The sequence below is a fragment of the Pezoporus flaviventris genome, unplaced genomic scaffold (genome assembly GCF_033815535.1).
Source record: "Pezoporus flaviventris isolate CSIRO_AGI_PZ_B2104156 unplaced genomic scaffold, CSIRO_AGI_Pfla_v1 ptg000013l, whole genome shotgun sequence".
Lineage (NCBI taxonomy): Eukaryota > Metazoa > Chordata > Aves > Psittaciformes > Psittacidae > Pezoporus > Pezoporus flaviventris.
In genome coordinates, this window is record NW_026892561.1 from 18392055 (window position 1) to 18407401 (window position 15347).

The following is a 15347-nucleotide window of genomic DNA, read 5'->3' on the forward strand; positions in this document are numbered from 1 at the left end:
TCTCCCCTCTCGGCTGCCCCCGTCCCTCAAGAGACCGCCACAGCACACCGAACCTCCACCGCCGACTCCACGTCACCGCTGGGCACCCTTTCCCCCCCGCCGGCCCAAGTGCGCAGGCGCGCCGCTCGTGACGGCAGGGGCGTGCGTGGCCCGGCGAAGGGGGCGTGGCGCGGTGGCGTGCTGCGGCTGGGGCGCGCGGCGGCGGCGCCATGTCGATGGAGGACCCCTTCTTCGTGGTGAAGGGGTGAGCGGCGAGCCTCGGGGACACCCGGCCACGGGCAGGGCGCTGGGCGCGGCCGGGGTTGGGCGTAGCCGCCCTAGGGAGTGAGGGCTGAGCGGCGTCCGGGGGTCTCTGGAGGCGACCGGGACGGGGGAAAATGGCGTTCCCGACACCCCCCTTTGCGTCTGGGGCGGCCCCGGGCTCGGCCGCGGCCCCGCTGGGTTGCTCGACGTCGGAGGCCGGGCGCGGAAGGCCCCGGGACGAGGCTCTGTGCCGGGCAGGTGCCGGGCCGTTCCCGGGCTTCCCCGCACGAAGCGCTTCCCGCTCTCGGCGCCGGCGACGCCCGAACTCTGTAGATGCACCCCCGGGTAAAGCGGGAGGTGCAGCGCGGCCGTGGCTGCAGGTGCGGTCCCGTCTCGGAGCGCCAGCTTGGGGACAGCGTGCCCGGATGTCCCCGTCGGAGGGAGGTGGCAGAGACTTGGGAAATGCTGCCCTGCAGCGCTCAGAGCAGGGCGGGCGGCTTGTGGATGGCATCCCCCAAAGCCGAGGGCCGCGGTGTACGGGTTGGAGGATGGAGAGGCGAGGGGACCAAGTTGTGAAACAAACTGCAGTATGGACAGTGGCCATGAGAAAAAGCAAGCAGGGAAGCGCCTGAACACAGGCAAACGCAAACCTGCCTTGACCGCAAAGGTGACCACCATAAAGGTGGTCAGCGCAGAAGGAAATTAATAGGTTGAAAGCACCTCAGTCTCTAAAACTACCTTGGGGCCACCTTCAGCTTCTGCTGCAGGTGGGTCTCCTACCCCATGTCACGGTGAAACAGCACTCAAGAGCAGCAGAGGTGCTTGTTGAGGAGCAGCGGGGAAAGCCGTATGAGCATAAGAGGTGTGGGAAGGGGTGCTGGTGCAGCCAGGGAAAGTGAATCAATCTGCCAGGTTGAACTGGTGCAAAGGGGGAAAAAATACAAGTCGCCATGGGTGGGGAGCAAATTTCTTGTCAAACTTTTCGGAGAGGTTCCCGTGCCATGCGGGGAAGGGCTGGGAGGGGAGAGGGGTGTGCTGCCGCTCCCAGTGTTAATTATTACCCAGCAGGTCGAAGGGGCTGGGGGTGGTGGTGGAACCACCAGCGTTGCATTTAGTTTGCTTTCCTGGTGTTTCTCCCATCAGAGGACGTCCAGCTCTACTTTGAATTCCTTTTGTGGGAACCTCTCCAGGTATGCTCAAATGAAAAAACCAAAACAAACCCAAACAAAAAAAATACCCCCAAACTTTTTCTAGCAAGTAGTGAAGGGAACAAAGCTTGACAGATCCTCAGTGTGGGCTGCTGCCTTTAGGGCACTAGATGTGGCGGACTTGGAACTGTAGGCCTGCGAGACAAGAAGGGACACTCATCAGGGTGCCGAGAGACTGCAGCTTAGCATGGTTGCATACTTCAGGTCATGGTGTAGAGAGCTGCAGAGTGCAGTCTCGGGTCATCTGTTTCTGGGCTTCCCCTACTGATAACCTGCTTTTCTTCACTGGGGATGAACCACCAGCATCTTACATAGATGCTGTGTGTAAGCTCTTGAGCTTGTGGTGGCCAGTTTTCACACCAGCAAAGTCTGGTCTTGTCTGCATCCCTCATCCTGGGTTCTTGTCAATGTAGGGGAGCAGTTCACAGCTCAGGACTGCAGAGTTTGTAAATACAGATAACCACACTGATGGACTGTGACCCAAACTTACAGACCCATTTGCCCCAAATCATCAAAGCAGCATTCAGTGCTGTCAGCAAAGCTGTGAACACACTCATCTCCAAAAAGCTTAGAGCAGCAGAAAAGACTTGTGTTCCCTAAGCCAGTGTAGTAGAGCTGTGTATTTTTTAAATGCTGAATTAAAATAAACAGTGCTGCACTCAACAGTCTGCCTAGCTGGTACTGTGGGGACAGTTCCTCTAATTTTGTGTGCCCTAGGGGATCTTACATAGGTAGTCAGGAGTCTCCAGAGGAAAGCTGTTGAGAGGAATACAGAACATTAATTGCCAAAGAGCTGCCTTGTTCAGACACTGCCCTGACTTGCCTGTGTGATACTCGACAGAAACCTCCTCTAAAGAAATATGTCCCTTCATTAATAGCTGACATGTAAGTTGGTGCTGCAACAAGAGATGGGATTGTCCAGTAGGTAGGGCAAATCCTTACTTCACAAAATAAGCTAAAAAGTGTTGGAGAGAAAGCTGTGCTTCCCTGAGCAGTTGGACATGGGGCTGTGACTGCTGCAGAGGAACTGATGGTAATCCCTTCACTTCTCTTTAATCACCTTGGCTGCAGGGAGGTGCAGAAAGCTGTGAATACTGCCCAGGGGCTTTTCCAGAGGTGGACAGAGCTCTTGCAAGATCCCTCCATTGCCACAAGAGAAGAAATCGACTGGACCACTAATGAGCTCAGGAACAACCTGCGGAGCATCGAGTGGGACCTGGAAGACTTGGATGAAACAATTAATATCCTTTCTGTGGTTCTTTGGAGAGGTGGGATGTGGTTCCTGGGTTGTACTAAATAGCCAAGTACCAGTGCTTGCCAGTAGTTACTTTTTGCAGAAAGGACTGTTTGGGATAGAATTTTGCATTTATGTTGGCTTTTCTCAAACTGCAAATGAGAAATTAAGGCAAACATCTGCAGCAAAAGGATTTTCCTTTTCCTTTTGACAAGGTATATTTTAAGGCTTTGTTCTAGAAAGCCTATTGTGTTGTATGAATTTGGATTTCTGTGTAGTCAGTCATACTCTAGGCTGGCTTCCAGAAATACTCCTTTTCCCTTGTGTTCATCTGAACACTCCTGAAAGCACTGTGCAGAATCAGAGAACCAAGAAAAACGGAGGAGAGAAACCTCACACTGGTGCATGTACTGCACAGTACGTTCCTGCCATGCCTGCTTTTTCCTCCAGTGTTCCATACTTTGCAAATACAATTTTGGGAAAAGGCACAGCACAGTGGCTGCTTGGTAGGCCCCCACTGAGGCACCCTGTGGGTTTGTGTGCCTGTGTGCATACCCAAGACAGCAGCTAATGGGGACTCCTTGACTCGCTGCCTACGCATTGTTGAGGCAAACCCACGGAAATTCAACCTCGATGCGACGGAGCTGGGTATCAGGAAAGCCTTCATCACGAGCACACGGCAGGTGGTCAGGGTAAGGAACGTGGCCTTGGGGTGGGAGCATGAGGAGGTAGCTTGAGGAAGGAAGGCAGGGGGAGTGATTAGGTGGTTAAATAAAGGAAGTCTTGTGGTCATTTCCCCGATGAACTGGAGAGCAGAGAATAAACCTGATACCTGCTCTCTCTCAGGCTTCATTCTCTTCCCCTTGTGCTCCCTCCTGGGGCTGCCCATATGGGTTTGGAGCATATCCTCCTTTGTTGCTGCTGCTACCTCTTGTAAGTCTTCACAACTCTTACAACAGTAAGCCTGAACCTATAGTAACTGGAGAGGAAGAATAAAGACCTTCTGTGATGCAGGAGAGGCTGGAGCCTCCCTTCAGAGTTGAAGGAAATCACAACTGTCCTGTGCTTATGTAGCACTATTTTTCAAAACAGAGTCCACTTTGAACACTGACAGATGGTTAAAGCCTAGCATTACTGACGTGGTGACTTCAGTTTCCTACCTCTACAACACAGTCCAAACAACCACTAGATTTATTTTTAACTCAAGAAAGATCAGGGTTTTTAGTTTAAGTTCACACTTCAGAAGCAAAAGGAAGATTTTAACAACTTGGTGGTAACAAATAGAGAAGGAACATCTTCCTGAAAGCATCACTGCCTGGTAACAAGCTGCTAGTTGGGAAGTTTTCTTCCTATTAATAGCTACACTAGCATAGCTCAGTTTCTGCTGCCTCTCATGAGTCTGATGTTCCTATTTCACAAAATGCATTGCTGTGGCTGGTGGAAAGCTTGTTACTCTACCTGCAGTCCTGTGATCTGAATGCAATTCCTAAGGCTTGCTGCCTGGGAACTGATAGCTAAACCACACTCGCCCCATGTAGCAGGCATGTACTGACTGCTTTGCCCTCAGTGTAGTCCACTCCTAAACAGACAAGATCATGCAAGCCCACCCTATGGTCCTCTTTTTCTGGCTGAAGACTGCTGGCTAATGGGTTTTGGAGCAGCGTCTCTTATTGTTAAATGAGATTCGTTAGAGGCATTATGCAGCTGACTTCCAGTTTCCGTGGGGTAATACATGGTGCACAGCAGCGGGTGAAAGGAATTGAGTGGGATTCAGTGCTCTTAAGTGATGTATTACATGCCTCTGAACAGTAAAACATACCTAAATGTCCTGGTGACATCAGAATTCTGGTGAGTCAACCTCTACTAGATCATATTGACTACTTGCTAATCTGTCCTATTAAAACTAGACTGTTATAATGGGGAGCCTTCTGTAGCTAGTGATCTTTCCAGGTACTCGGCAGCAAAACTGATAGAGGAGAAAACATGCGTAGTCAGAGAGGATGGCCACAGGACAGGAAATCTATCTTGTCCTATGCAGTAGAAACCCAGATGTGACTGGGAGTAAAGTGCAGGGGGTTACAGGCTCCCAAAATCTTGAAGAACATGATTCTTCCTTACAGTCTATCAATGGGAACGTTAGTTTAATATTATACAAATAAAAGTGTTTCTGGCTGTAGCGGAGCAAAAAAAGTAGCAAAATTTAGTATTTTCAAAATATCTCATTGCTCTTGATTGTAGTATTAGTAAAATGATGAACTGCAATGAAGCTTTCTGCATTTTTTTCTAGAATTTTCAAAATTTTACATTTTCAAAGAAAATCTCCCTTCCCTCACTGCCTCTAAAATAGCCTTCCTGGATATAGACAGCCCTTTTGCACTGTGAAACTGCCTGTCACCTCAAATCCAATGCTCACATACTACATCTTTTGTTGAACAAACAGGAAATGAAGGATCAGATGTCAAACTCCTCCATACAAGCACTGGCTGAAAGAAGAAACAGGCAGGTGAGAAACGGAAAAAGGCAAGTTAAGTGAACACAGTGGCTGTTTGATGCTTTAAGGAATGAGGAGGATTTATCAGCTCTAGCAGCCGTTGTCTTAAGGTATGTGTTAGGGGAAACTTCTATTTTCACTTACTCCAAGGCTCCATGTTGTAAGGTAAAGTGTATAGCATTGATTAAAACTGTATAAAAGCTGTAATTACAAGATATATCCTGTCTGTAGTTCATCCCCTTAAAAGCCTTTGTTCTGGGAAGGGGCTTGCATGCTATAGCAAAGCTGTGTGTTTGAACTGTGTGTTTTTCTGACCTGAGCGAGCTGGTCTTGCAGGCATGTTGCTGCCTCTTCCAGGTCTGTCTCTCAAAGCAGAAAGTCAGCATTCACCATCTGTCGCTGTCTTAGATCTGTTTGTGTACAACTGTCAGTGTTGCATCATCCGGTGGAAAGGGGAATATCCCTCCTTAGGGGCGCAGACTCAGAATCCATGTCAGCGAATGTAATCCTGCGCTCTGCTGTATTTAGGATCCAAGATGCTGCAATATCATTTCACACAGCTGCCTGTCATAATGGTTAGCCATGTAAACAGATGGAAAAAGCTCAAGGAGTTGCAGTGTCTGCAAATATAATCTAAGGAATAGAAATAGGTGCAGCTTGTGCTCCTTCCTGGTTGACAGGGAGCCTGTAAGGAGATCTCGGAGCTGACTTCCAGAGCTGCCTTAGTAAAATTGGTGCGCACTTCATACAAGTAACTTGTGGCAAAAAATGACAAACTGCAACAAGCTACTGAAGTACAGAGCTAATTCTTGAGCTTGTTACAGGGTTAGTTGATGTGCTTGCTAAACACAAAGAAGCAAAATCCCTTACACTCTTGCTCAAACAAGTCTGTAGCTGTCTCTGCATTTTGCTGCTTTCCTTTGTGCAAAGTTCCTGCTAGCTGCAGGAGACCATATGGCTCAGCTTATGTGGTGACATCTGGTCAGGAAAACTGACTTCCCCTTGCCGTCTTCCTCCCCTTTCCCCAGCTCCTCGCCTTTCCTCCAGACCGTGAAGCCTGTGCTGAGCTGGACTGCAGCTGCTCTTCAATGTGCCTCTGTGTCTGAAAGACTAGCTCGTGGTGATTTGACCCTTATGGGCTAAGGATGCCAAACAGGCCCTTCTGCAGCAAAACTAGTGCACCATTTTAAATAAGTGGTAGCTACGCTTGCCACGAACTGAAGAGAACCAGGAGCTTGTTCAGTGTCTCAGGGCAAAGCCATATGTCCCGTTTGCTTCCTGCGCTGTTGGTCCATCAGCTTTCATTACCACTCTTGAACTTTGTAAGGCAAATGAACCGTAGAGACAGTCTTGGTTTTAGCCTGCCAGAGCAGCCTAGTGATGTCTTGCTGTTCTTCACAAATACTTGGTCATCTCTTCCTGTCCAGAAGCTGTAAGACTGTCTCATTACAAGTTGGGCTTGCCTCCATGCTGATGGGCAGAGCTCCCTACCCCATTGTAGTGATGCAGGGTGTAGCTCCTCACCTGTGGGCCACATTCATTCTCTAGCATCTTCTCCTTATGTTACACCCCTTCCAGGCACCAGACTTGGCTGGAAAACTAAGTCTTTCCTAGCACAGGTAGCCCGAATCAAAGAACATGAGCATTCAACACTGCTGTGGTTATATATTGCAGTATTTTACACTCAGCTTAACTGGTTAAGTACTTTATTCAGACCCTCTTATACCTCTGTCACTGGTATCACAGTGTTCAGTTCAAGCTATACATCTTTTAACACAATATATCTGGATACTTCCCAGCTTATGTGTCCTAGCACACAGTGCTGTCTCTTGAGCAGACCTTTGCTAGTCCTTTGTACTGTGCATACCTCCTGTGTGCATCGTCTCTCAATCGTATTCGGGGTCTCCTGTTGCTGGAGAGGCATATCTTCAATAATCAGGCTGCAGAGACTTCTCAGGCTGCCATTTTGGCATTGTGTTGTTTTAGTTGTGACAGCACTCTGGCTGAGTAGTGATAGAGCAAGAGGAAAATGATGCTGTATGCATGTGTACAGAAGTATTGCCCTGTCTGCCTTCCCACTACACCCTGTAGACAGACTGTGAGCAGACACAAGGATGTTGCTAAGGGCTCTATGCATCTGTTTAGGCACTCCTGGGAGAAAGTGGGAGTCAGAGTTGGAGCACTGGACCTGACAAATACAGCCGTCTGGACCGGGACCTGCAATTAGCAAATTCACACTTCATTGAAGAGCAGCAAGCTCAACAACAGGTATGGCAGCTGGCACCACACAGATTAAATAGCTTTGCTTGCCAAATGGGTGCTGTGGGGATGAGGTATGGGCTGAGAGAGCCAAAAAAATCAAGTCCCTGGCTGGTCTGGAACCAGGCGCCTGATAGCCCTCCTCTTTGCTTGCAGCACATAGCTGTGCATGCGTTTCCTGTACATCGCAGCTTTGGATACATCTTGGTGCAGAGTTTTTAAGCCTTGAAGCTTGAGTCTTCTGCTCTGTACCGAAGGCAATCAACATGATCTGGAAGATGTAGCTCACTAAGCTTTAACACTGCAAGGATTGCTGAAATCCTTGGAAGAGTAGAAATACTGCAAACAGAAAAGAGCCTGTTTCTCTTACACAACTTCCCTGTGTTAAAAAATGAGCTGATGTTTGCTGTTGTTTGTGTGCATCTTCATCAGAACGGGCTGGGAGCAGGAGCATGTGTCTGCTTCCTTTTCCTGCCTTTGTCAACATGAGATTTGTGAGAAAGCCTGTGTGAGGGCTTTGCGAGAGCCCCTGGTGAGGGACTTCCCGACACCGGAGGAGTTTGCCTGTGGAAGTGCCAGGCAGCGTGCAGCAGCCCACCCAAATACAGGCCTTCAAACAGGCAGCTTCTCCAGGGTGGCAAACTCTCCTAAAGCTCCTGACCCACACTGCCACCCCAGCTCTCAGACGAGTTTTACCTAGTGACTCTGGGAAGATAAATAGATTCAGAAATAGGTAACTAGGGTAAATCTAATCCTCAGTGTGACAGCTCCCTGAAAGTGACTTAAAACATTAGCAGACCTATTCCTTTGGCACATTCAGAGCCAGGCTTGCTATTTTTAGCTGTAGAAGCTGCAAAAGCCTTTTACTCACATTAACCCCATGTTAGCTGCAGCCTGTTTCAGGTTGCATTTCCCATACCTGCTATGAGCAGGGGGGCTTGCGGAAGTTTTGGTGACCAGTCCCTGTGGCTTTCAAGAGTCTCTTTAGTGGTGGGTGCAGCAGGGAACAGCAAGGGCATAGGTGAGCTGAGGCTGGATTTGCAGGGGTGTCAAGAAACTGCAGCCTGCTGTGCCACAGGAATGCCATGCTGGGGAGGCTTTCCTATGGCTGTCACTTCTCCAGCATTTCTTCAGAGTGTGGTCCTCATTCCTTGTGGCTTAGATCTGTACCCAGGCTCTGCAGCTGATGTTGGCTGAGCAGTGAGTGTCCAGCAGATCAGCTGGCTCCGACCCAACTGCCTAATGCAGCATACTTATAATTGCCTGTTTCCTTTCTCTTTGGCCCCAGTTGATTGTGGAGCAGCAGGATGAGCAGTTGGAGCTGGTCTCTGGCAGCATTGGAGTGCTGAAGAACATGTCCCAGCGCATTGGCGGGGAACTGGAGGAGCAAGCAGTGTAAGTGTCAGAAGCAGCACCAAAAACCCAGTATGGGGCTGGCTGCAACACAGCTGGAGGTTCTCACACTCACATCTCTGTCCCTGTTACGGTATTGAATTTACTAGTCCCTCAGGCAGCCTCTCCTAGCTGGCCTTCAATTTTTGGCAGTGGAAAGCATTTGTTACTGCAGCCTGCAAGGATCCAGCTGCAGCCTTGTTCATTTTGAAAGTCTGCACCTAGGGCAGGCTTAGCTGCCAGTTTGCTTTTCCTTCTCTCTCCTTTCTGCATACTCCCCCTAAAACACACGGCTCCTTGGCTTCAGGCAGCCAGCACTGCTGAAAAGATGAGGGAGGGAGGGAGGGAGGTACTGTATAATGGGAATACTGGGCACTTTACTACTCCATGGGCTTTTTTTGTTGCCCCTGGATAACTGCTTGACCCAGGAGCTTTCAGCTCTGCCTTGCCACTCTGAAACATGCAGCACAGAGCTGCTATTCATAGTTAAAGCTAAAAATATCCCTCACCCACGCTAAAGGGTAAAGGGTAGCTCACAGGGTAATTTGCATCTATCATTTACATATAAATTAGATTTTTTTTCACCATTCCTGTCCTTTGCAAACAAGTGCATAAAGTTTCCAGTTATGCAGGCTGACAGCTACCACTTCCAAAGGGGCTTGAAGGGTTCATGCCTGAAAACCCTCATTGTTTGGCTGATAGGAGTCTGGAAGGCTATGCCCCTTGTGAAGTGATGTCTTGTTTGATGGAGAGGAGGAACTTTAAATGCACCTCCTGATGAAGCCTTGCAGCATGAGACTCTCCTGCTCTCAGGAAGCAGATCAGTATGGTGTGTCTGCTTCCAGATCACTGCATAAGCCATCAGTACTTGCTAGACAGTAGCAGATGACTACTGCAATGAGTTTTTTTACAACTCTTTCCCCACTGAAAGAAGGTTTAACAATGCCTTAGAATTCCAATTGAAGGATGCTCTCCTTTTAAATGTATTAAGCTTTAAAGTCCTGCTGGCTGGAGACTGTTGGATTGGTATCTTGATTCTGGATGTGATCTTTTCAAATAGGTGCTTGGCATTGGCAAAGCATGGCTTCAGGAAGGCTTTCAGATTCATTACAGTCTTAGTATGGAGGAAGTAGAGGGGTAACTTCCATGCAGAGCTTAGAAAGCACCTTAAAAGCAATTACGATTTTCATTCCTGCTTGATACATGACTGAAACAAGATTTTTGCTTTAACTACAAGCTCTGAACAAGAAAAGAGATTTCAAGTCCAAGCTGGCACCTAGATCTGTCTAACTGGTGTCTGCTAATCACAGACTATAAATGAGACTTTTCCCATGAAAAGATGAGAAACCCCATTCCTCACCTTGCAGGGGTGCCTAGAGCTCAGCTGTGGACATGCAGGGAGACCAGTCTGACAGGAGTCCCAAATGACTTCCCACTCCGCAGCAGACCAGCTGCTTCAGCAGGTTTTTCCCCCCTTTTGGGTGCTTTCAGGAGACCAGGCCACGTTCATTTTCTCTGCCAAGGTGTGATGCACTGATCACATCAAGACTTCTGACCAGTGTGTAAGCATGCTGAGAAATCTCAATGGGACGTGCCACGTGCTGACGAATGTCATGCTTCTCTGTCCATAGGATGCTGGATGACTTCTCCCATGAATTAGACAGCACTCAGTCACGGCTTGATAATGTCATGAAGAAGCTCGCCAAAGTGTCTCACATGACAAGTGGTAAATCCTGGGAAGTGGGATCCAATCTTGGGAAGGGAGAGACAAGCTCTCAGATCTTCGGTGGGATGCTATGTGCTCCCCCCCGCTGACAGCCATCCCAGAACCGAGCAGATGGGAGGGACCAGCTCTCACTGCTTGCAAAAGGGGGAAGACTTTCAAGGCCTGCAGCCGCTCCTGCCCAGACTCTACTCTGCAGGCTGTTCTTAGCCTTTGTTTCCTTTACAGATGCCCTTCTATTTATGCTGCTACCGCTGCAGTGGGAAAATCCCCTCTGGATGGTTGGAGGGGAAGCTCTGCAGCCTCCTGCTCTGCTGCAGTTTCCCGGGCTGCCTGTGGAACAAAAGCTTTCAAGGTGCCATAAAAACACCACCGTGTGTGGCTTTCCCAGCACCAAACGCCTGCAGCAAGCCCCTTCCCAAATCCCACCTGCCCTCAGGCTGCTGGTGCCCTCGGGCTGCAGGCCTGTTGTCAGTCAGATATATCACTCAGCTGGTGGAGGAAAAAGGCGACTTCTGCACCGGGAGAGGCTGAACTCACGAGAAAGTCCTTATAAGGCTGTGCCTGAAGCCGGTGGGCTGGCAGGGCGCCGCGGGCAGAACAAACAGGAAGCCCGGCATGCCTGCCGGGAAGTCCCCTGCCGCCAGCTCACTGCTCTGAGTGCTGGTGCTGCGCCTGTGGCCGCCTCCTCTGTCACCCCTCTCCCCTGGGTGCTGGGGTAGCATGTGGAGGCAGCAGCGAGGCAGGAGGAGAAGCGTTCCTGCTCTGCAAGATTAGGCTGGACAGGGGATTTCTGAGGTTGTGGAAATACGGTCCTACAGAGACCGTTTGGAGTGCTGACAGTGCACTTTGGATCACCAGTAAGCCCAGTGGCAGCATGACTGCTGGCAAGCCTTGCATATCTCTCCATTCCTCTGGGAAAAATGCTTTGGCATTGGAGTGTTCCTGAGAATTGTGAATGAGCGTTTCTGCTATCCCAGGCATTGTATGTGTTGGGGCTGACCAGGAGGGTTCTTCCCTGCTGTGCCCTGAAGTTGGGGGTGGCAGCAGCCCTGTCCCCACTGCTGCACCATTGTCTCGCAGGGGCTTTCTCTCTGGCATGCAGATGTGGCCATAGACAGAGTAGCTCTTAGAGGCAATGCAGCTTTGAGCTTCTGCAGAGCATGCACAAGGCCAGCAAGGTGTGAAGATGTCCATGGGAAACCTCATTCCTGGCACTCTCCTCCAGGGAGCCGCCATAGGCTCTTCCTGGCAGAGCTCTTTTGGGGCAGCTTTCACCAGACCCCTTCTTGTTCCTCCAACAACTAGGTTATTCCAAGAATGAGCAGCAACAAACAGCAGTTTTCTGATTATTCTTCCTGATTGCCTTTGAACCAGCTTATTAAATCTGTTTGAACTTGGCTGGGGAGAAGCCTCAAAATTCCCACAGCTGTCCCTGAAAACAGATGTGTCCTGGAGGAGAAACACTGTCACCCCGTAGCCAAAGGAGCTGCTGCTTTGTTTTTTTCAGGCTTCCTTAAGCTTAAACTGGGCTCCTAGTAGTCGAGCAAAGAAAAGCTCTCCCCCAGTTTTCCTTCCCTGTTAAAGCAGGAAGACTGACACGTCCTTTTCCTTCCAGATCGACGGCAGTGGTGTGCAATTGTTGTCCTCTTCGTCATCCTGCTGGTGGTGCTCATCCTGCTTTTTGTCCTGTGATGGACTGAACTTCCTGGGATGCCCCCTCCCTGCCCCCTCGGCCCGGTGTCACAGGGAAATGAAACTCTCACCGTTTCCGTCCGCACGCAGAGATACCTGACCCCGGCTCTCAACATTCTCCTCTGAGGACCATGGTTTGGCTCTGCTGGTGTCTCACCGGGACCTGGGGAGAAGGGGTGCAGGACTGGAGCTGCCTCCTCCCCCAGTGCAGTGTGATCTGGACCTGACCTTCAGGTCTGGACCCAGGCAGCTGGAGGGGGACTTGACCCCTTACCCTTTCACCTCGTGCAGGTAGGAGCCGGTTGCAGCACTCCCAAGCCGCCTGTGGTCGGATGCGAACACAGAGCAGCAAGCCCTGGGGAGGACAGGAGCGGGGAGGAATTAGTTGATTCACTGAGCATTACAAACTGCATTGCCAGCCTCCAGTGCTTGCCAGCCAAAGGCATTACTGGGAGGAGTGGTGGTGTGGAAGTCCGTGCAGCCCTGGTGAGTGAGGGGAGCCCTGGCTGAACTCCCACTGCCCCACACTGCCTTCCTCCCATGGGCTGGCTCAGTGCTGCTGATCTGCTGCCGAGGTACCACAGTGAGTCTCCAGCTGAGCTCACATCCACCACCGCTTGGCAGAAGCTTGCATGCAGGTGAGCCATAGGGTGTCCTGTCCTGTCCTGCCATCGGCTGGCTGGGTGCGATGAGAAACCCCAGAGCTTTAAACTTGGGTTGCTGCACACTGAAAGCTGGCAAACAACCGTTAGCCAGAGAGTGAATTTCTTAAAGCTTTTAAAATTGCCTGCTTCGTTATACAAGCCTCTAAAGCTCATTGACTGATGCTTTCTTTGCCCTTGTATAACTGCTTCTGTTTAACAGCTGCTTCCCTTTGGCAAGTGATTTGTCAGGTCTAAAATAACTTATTTTTTTTAAGGAAAAACCAAAAACTTTAAAGATGTTTTTGATGACCGTTCAAGCCCCATATTCTCTGCGGGTGCACAACATGCATTGTCAGAGGAATGAGGCTCCATTATGTACTTCGAGTGCATATGAACTTGTAAATAGGATGTCTTAATTTTCCCAACTGCTTTTTTTTGACACCTCCATTGTGAGCAACTAAAAGGCAGGAGATTTAAAGCTAGGTCACATTCCTGTATTACTTCCCAGTCCTGTTAACTTTGAGTTGTCTCAGCAGTGTTGGATAGCCTAGTTGTCTCCCTTGTACAGTGAATTAAAAGTCAGCCAGGTGGTTGATACCAGCATGTGGTGAATAAAGCTCACCCTGGCAGTATCACAGGGGAGAAATGCAGCCAGGGGGTTACACTGCTAACACTAATTGCAGTTTATGGGGTGACTTCAGAAAAACAAAAGCGATATTTAACTCGCAAACACCAAAAGACTCAGGCCAGGCTGGCTTTACACCTCTCATCTGGCTTTCAGATGGGGCTGGGGGAGGAAGTTAATTGGTGCTGGTGCTAATACTTCTGCTGAAATTGCAACTCGGCCCTGGAAATCATCCTCCTGGAGTGGTAAGCTCACCACCAGACAGCCTTACCTCTGAGATGCTTAGCCTGGACTGAACACTTCTCCCCACCGCGTTTGTTGCTCCCTTCTAGCAGTTGTGTGATGCTCCTGCCCTGCCACAGGTGCTAGGTGCTGATGGCCAGCAGCGCTGTGCCTTCTACAGCCGCCAGACTGGGATAAGGGGGTCTGAGATGGATCTGCCCTACCGCACACCTGGGTGGGTGCTTTCCTCATCAATGCACATGTGCCCCGAGCAGCAGCCCGCACTAATGGTTTCAGCAGTTGCTCTTTGTCCTTGTGGAGAACCTCATTTCTTTTGGTGTCATTACAAGAAATATGTGGGGTCTCCTTTCCAGGGCTAGCTATACCAGCATCTGCATGGCTCCTTGGGCTTAATACCTCTCCAAGAGCAGGTTCCCAGGAGTGTGAGTCTAACCAGAGAATGGGGTTTGCTGTTGGCCAGTATTTGCACACCTTTGATGTTATTTTCAGCATGGTTTTGCATCCTTCAGAAACAGCTGATGCTCCATGCAGGGACTGCGCCTTCTTTAGTCTGGCGCAGTGCTGGAGGTTGGCCCAGCTGCTGCCATAGCCATGAGCCACCGAACAGCCTTCAGTCCCTTTTCTGTGTACATCAGCTTTCTTTGTTGGTGGTGGTGCTGCTCCCTTTAACACTAAATAAACTCGCTGCTGCTGTGCCACACTGAGCAGCAGCAAAGATCACTGTCCCTTCTCGCAGTGGCCCTTGCTCAGGAACAAGCTGGAGTGGGGGCTCTCCCGGCACCAGGTAGCTGCTGGCAGATGCTGCCCACATGTGGGGCACCAGCATGCACAGGGCAGCCATTGCTGGTTCCTGCACTTGCTGGGCCGGCATCTGCTGCAGAGGCCTGTCGGTGCGCAGACACCCTGGTGCCACCCTGCAAGTTTTCCCCACTGTGGCTGGAAAAAAACCAAACCCCAGACAGGCAGCAGGAGTGCGGACCCCCCCTTTAGCTATGAATACTTGCAAGCATGTTCTCAGTGCTGTCCCAGCAGCACACACAGGAAGAGAACCGTCACCCCGTGCTCCTAGCCCACAGTGCTGCTCATCAGGGCGTGGAAGGGGCTTTGCTCAGCTCAAGGAGCAGTGCAGGTGGCTGAGCCCCCCCCCCCACGCCCGCTTAGGGCCCTCCAGCACCTCCACACGGTCCGGAGGTGCAGGATCTCACAAAACACAGGCTGGCTGGGAATAGCGCTGCGGGGAGTACACTCACCCCCCAGCACAGTTCCCTGCAGAGCATTAGCCCAGGGAGCCCCTCTTACCCCCGTCGCCATTTCCTCACCCCACAGACTGAACAGGTCCGTAGGCCCAATTGCTTCTCCTGGCTTGTAGATTACAGCATCCAGGCTCACTCTGTCCTGAGGCTGTGGGGCATGCCAAGACGTGTTCAGAACCCTGGGTTTACACAGTGAAGCCCACTGTAATTACAGTGGCCCAAGGCAGAGGGGTGTCTCAGCCTCATGGGAAAGCACCCACACGCTCCCCCCCTGCACCCATCAAGAGCCAAACAACCCCAGCCCTGAGGCCCCCCCGGCCAGCCCGCACCAGTAAGC

The 15347-nt window shown here is 50.6% G+C and overlaps 2 protein-coding genes across 2 annotated transcripts in view; both read left to right on the forward strand.

Moving 5' to 3' along the window:
* LOC133268612 (regulator of G-protein signaling 16-like) overlaps nt 1–15347 on the forward strand; it is a 427729-nt gene that overhangs the window by 349686 nt on the left and 62696 nt on the right. The window lies entirely within an intron of this gene.
* Nucleotides 186–13489, forward strand: STX6 (syntaxin 6). Its single transcript, XM_061451975.1, has 8 exons — nt 186–244; nt 2523–2703; nt 3294–3377; nt 5126–5188; nt 7322–7444; nt 8724–8830; nt 10459–10553; nt 12169–13489. Exons 1-8 carry the CDS (start codon nt 210–212, stop codon nt 12243–12245), a joined length of 765 nt encoding a protein of 254 aa, XP_061307959.1. The 5' UTR covers nt 186–209; the 3' UTR covers nt 12246–13489.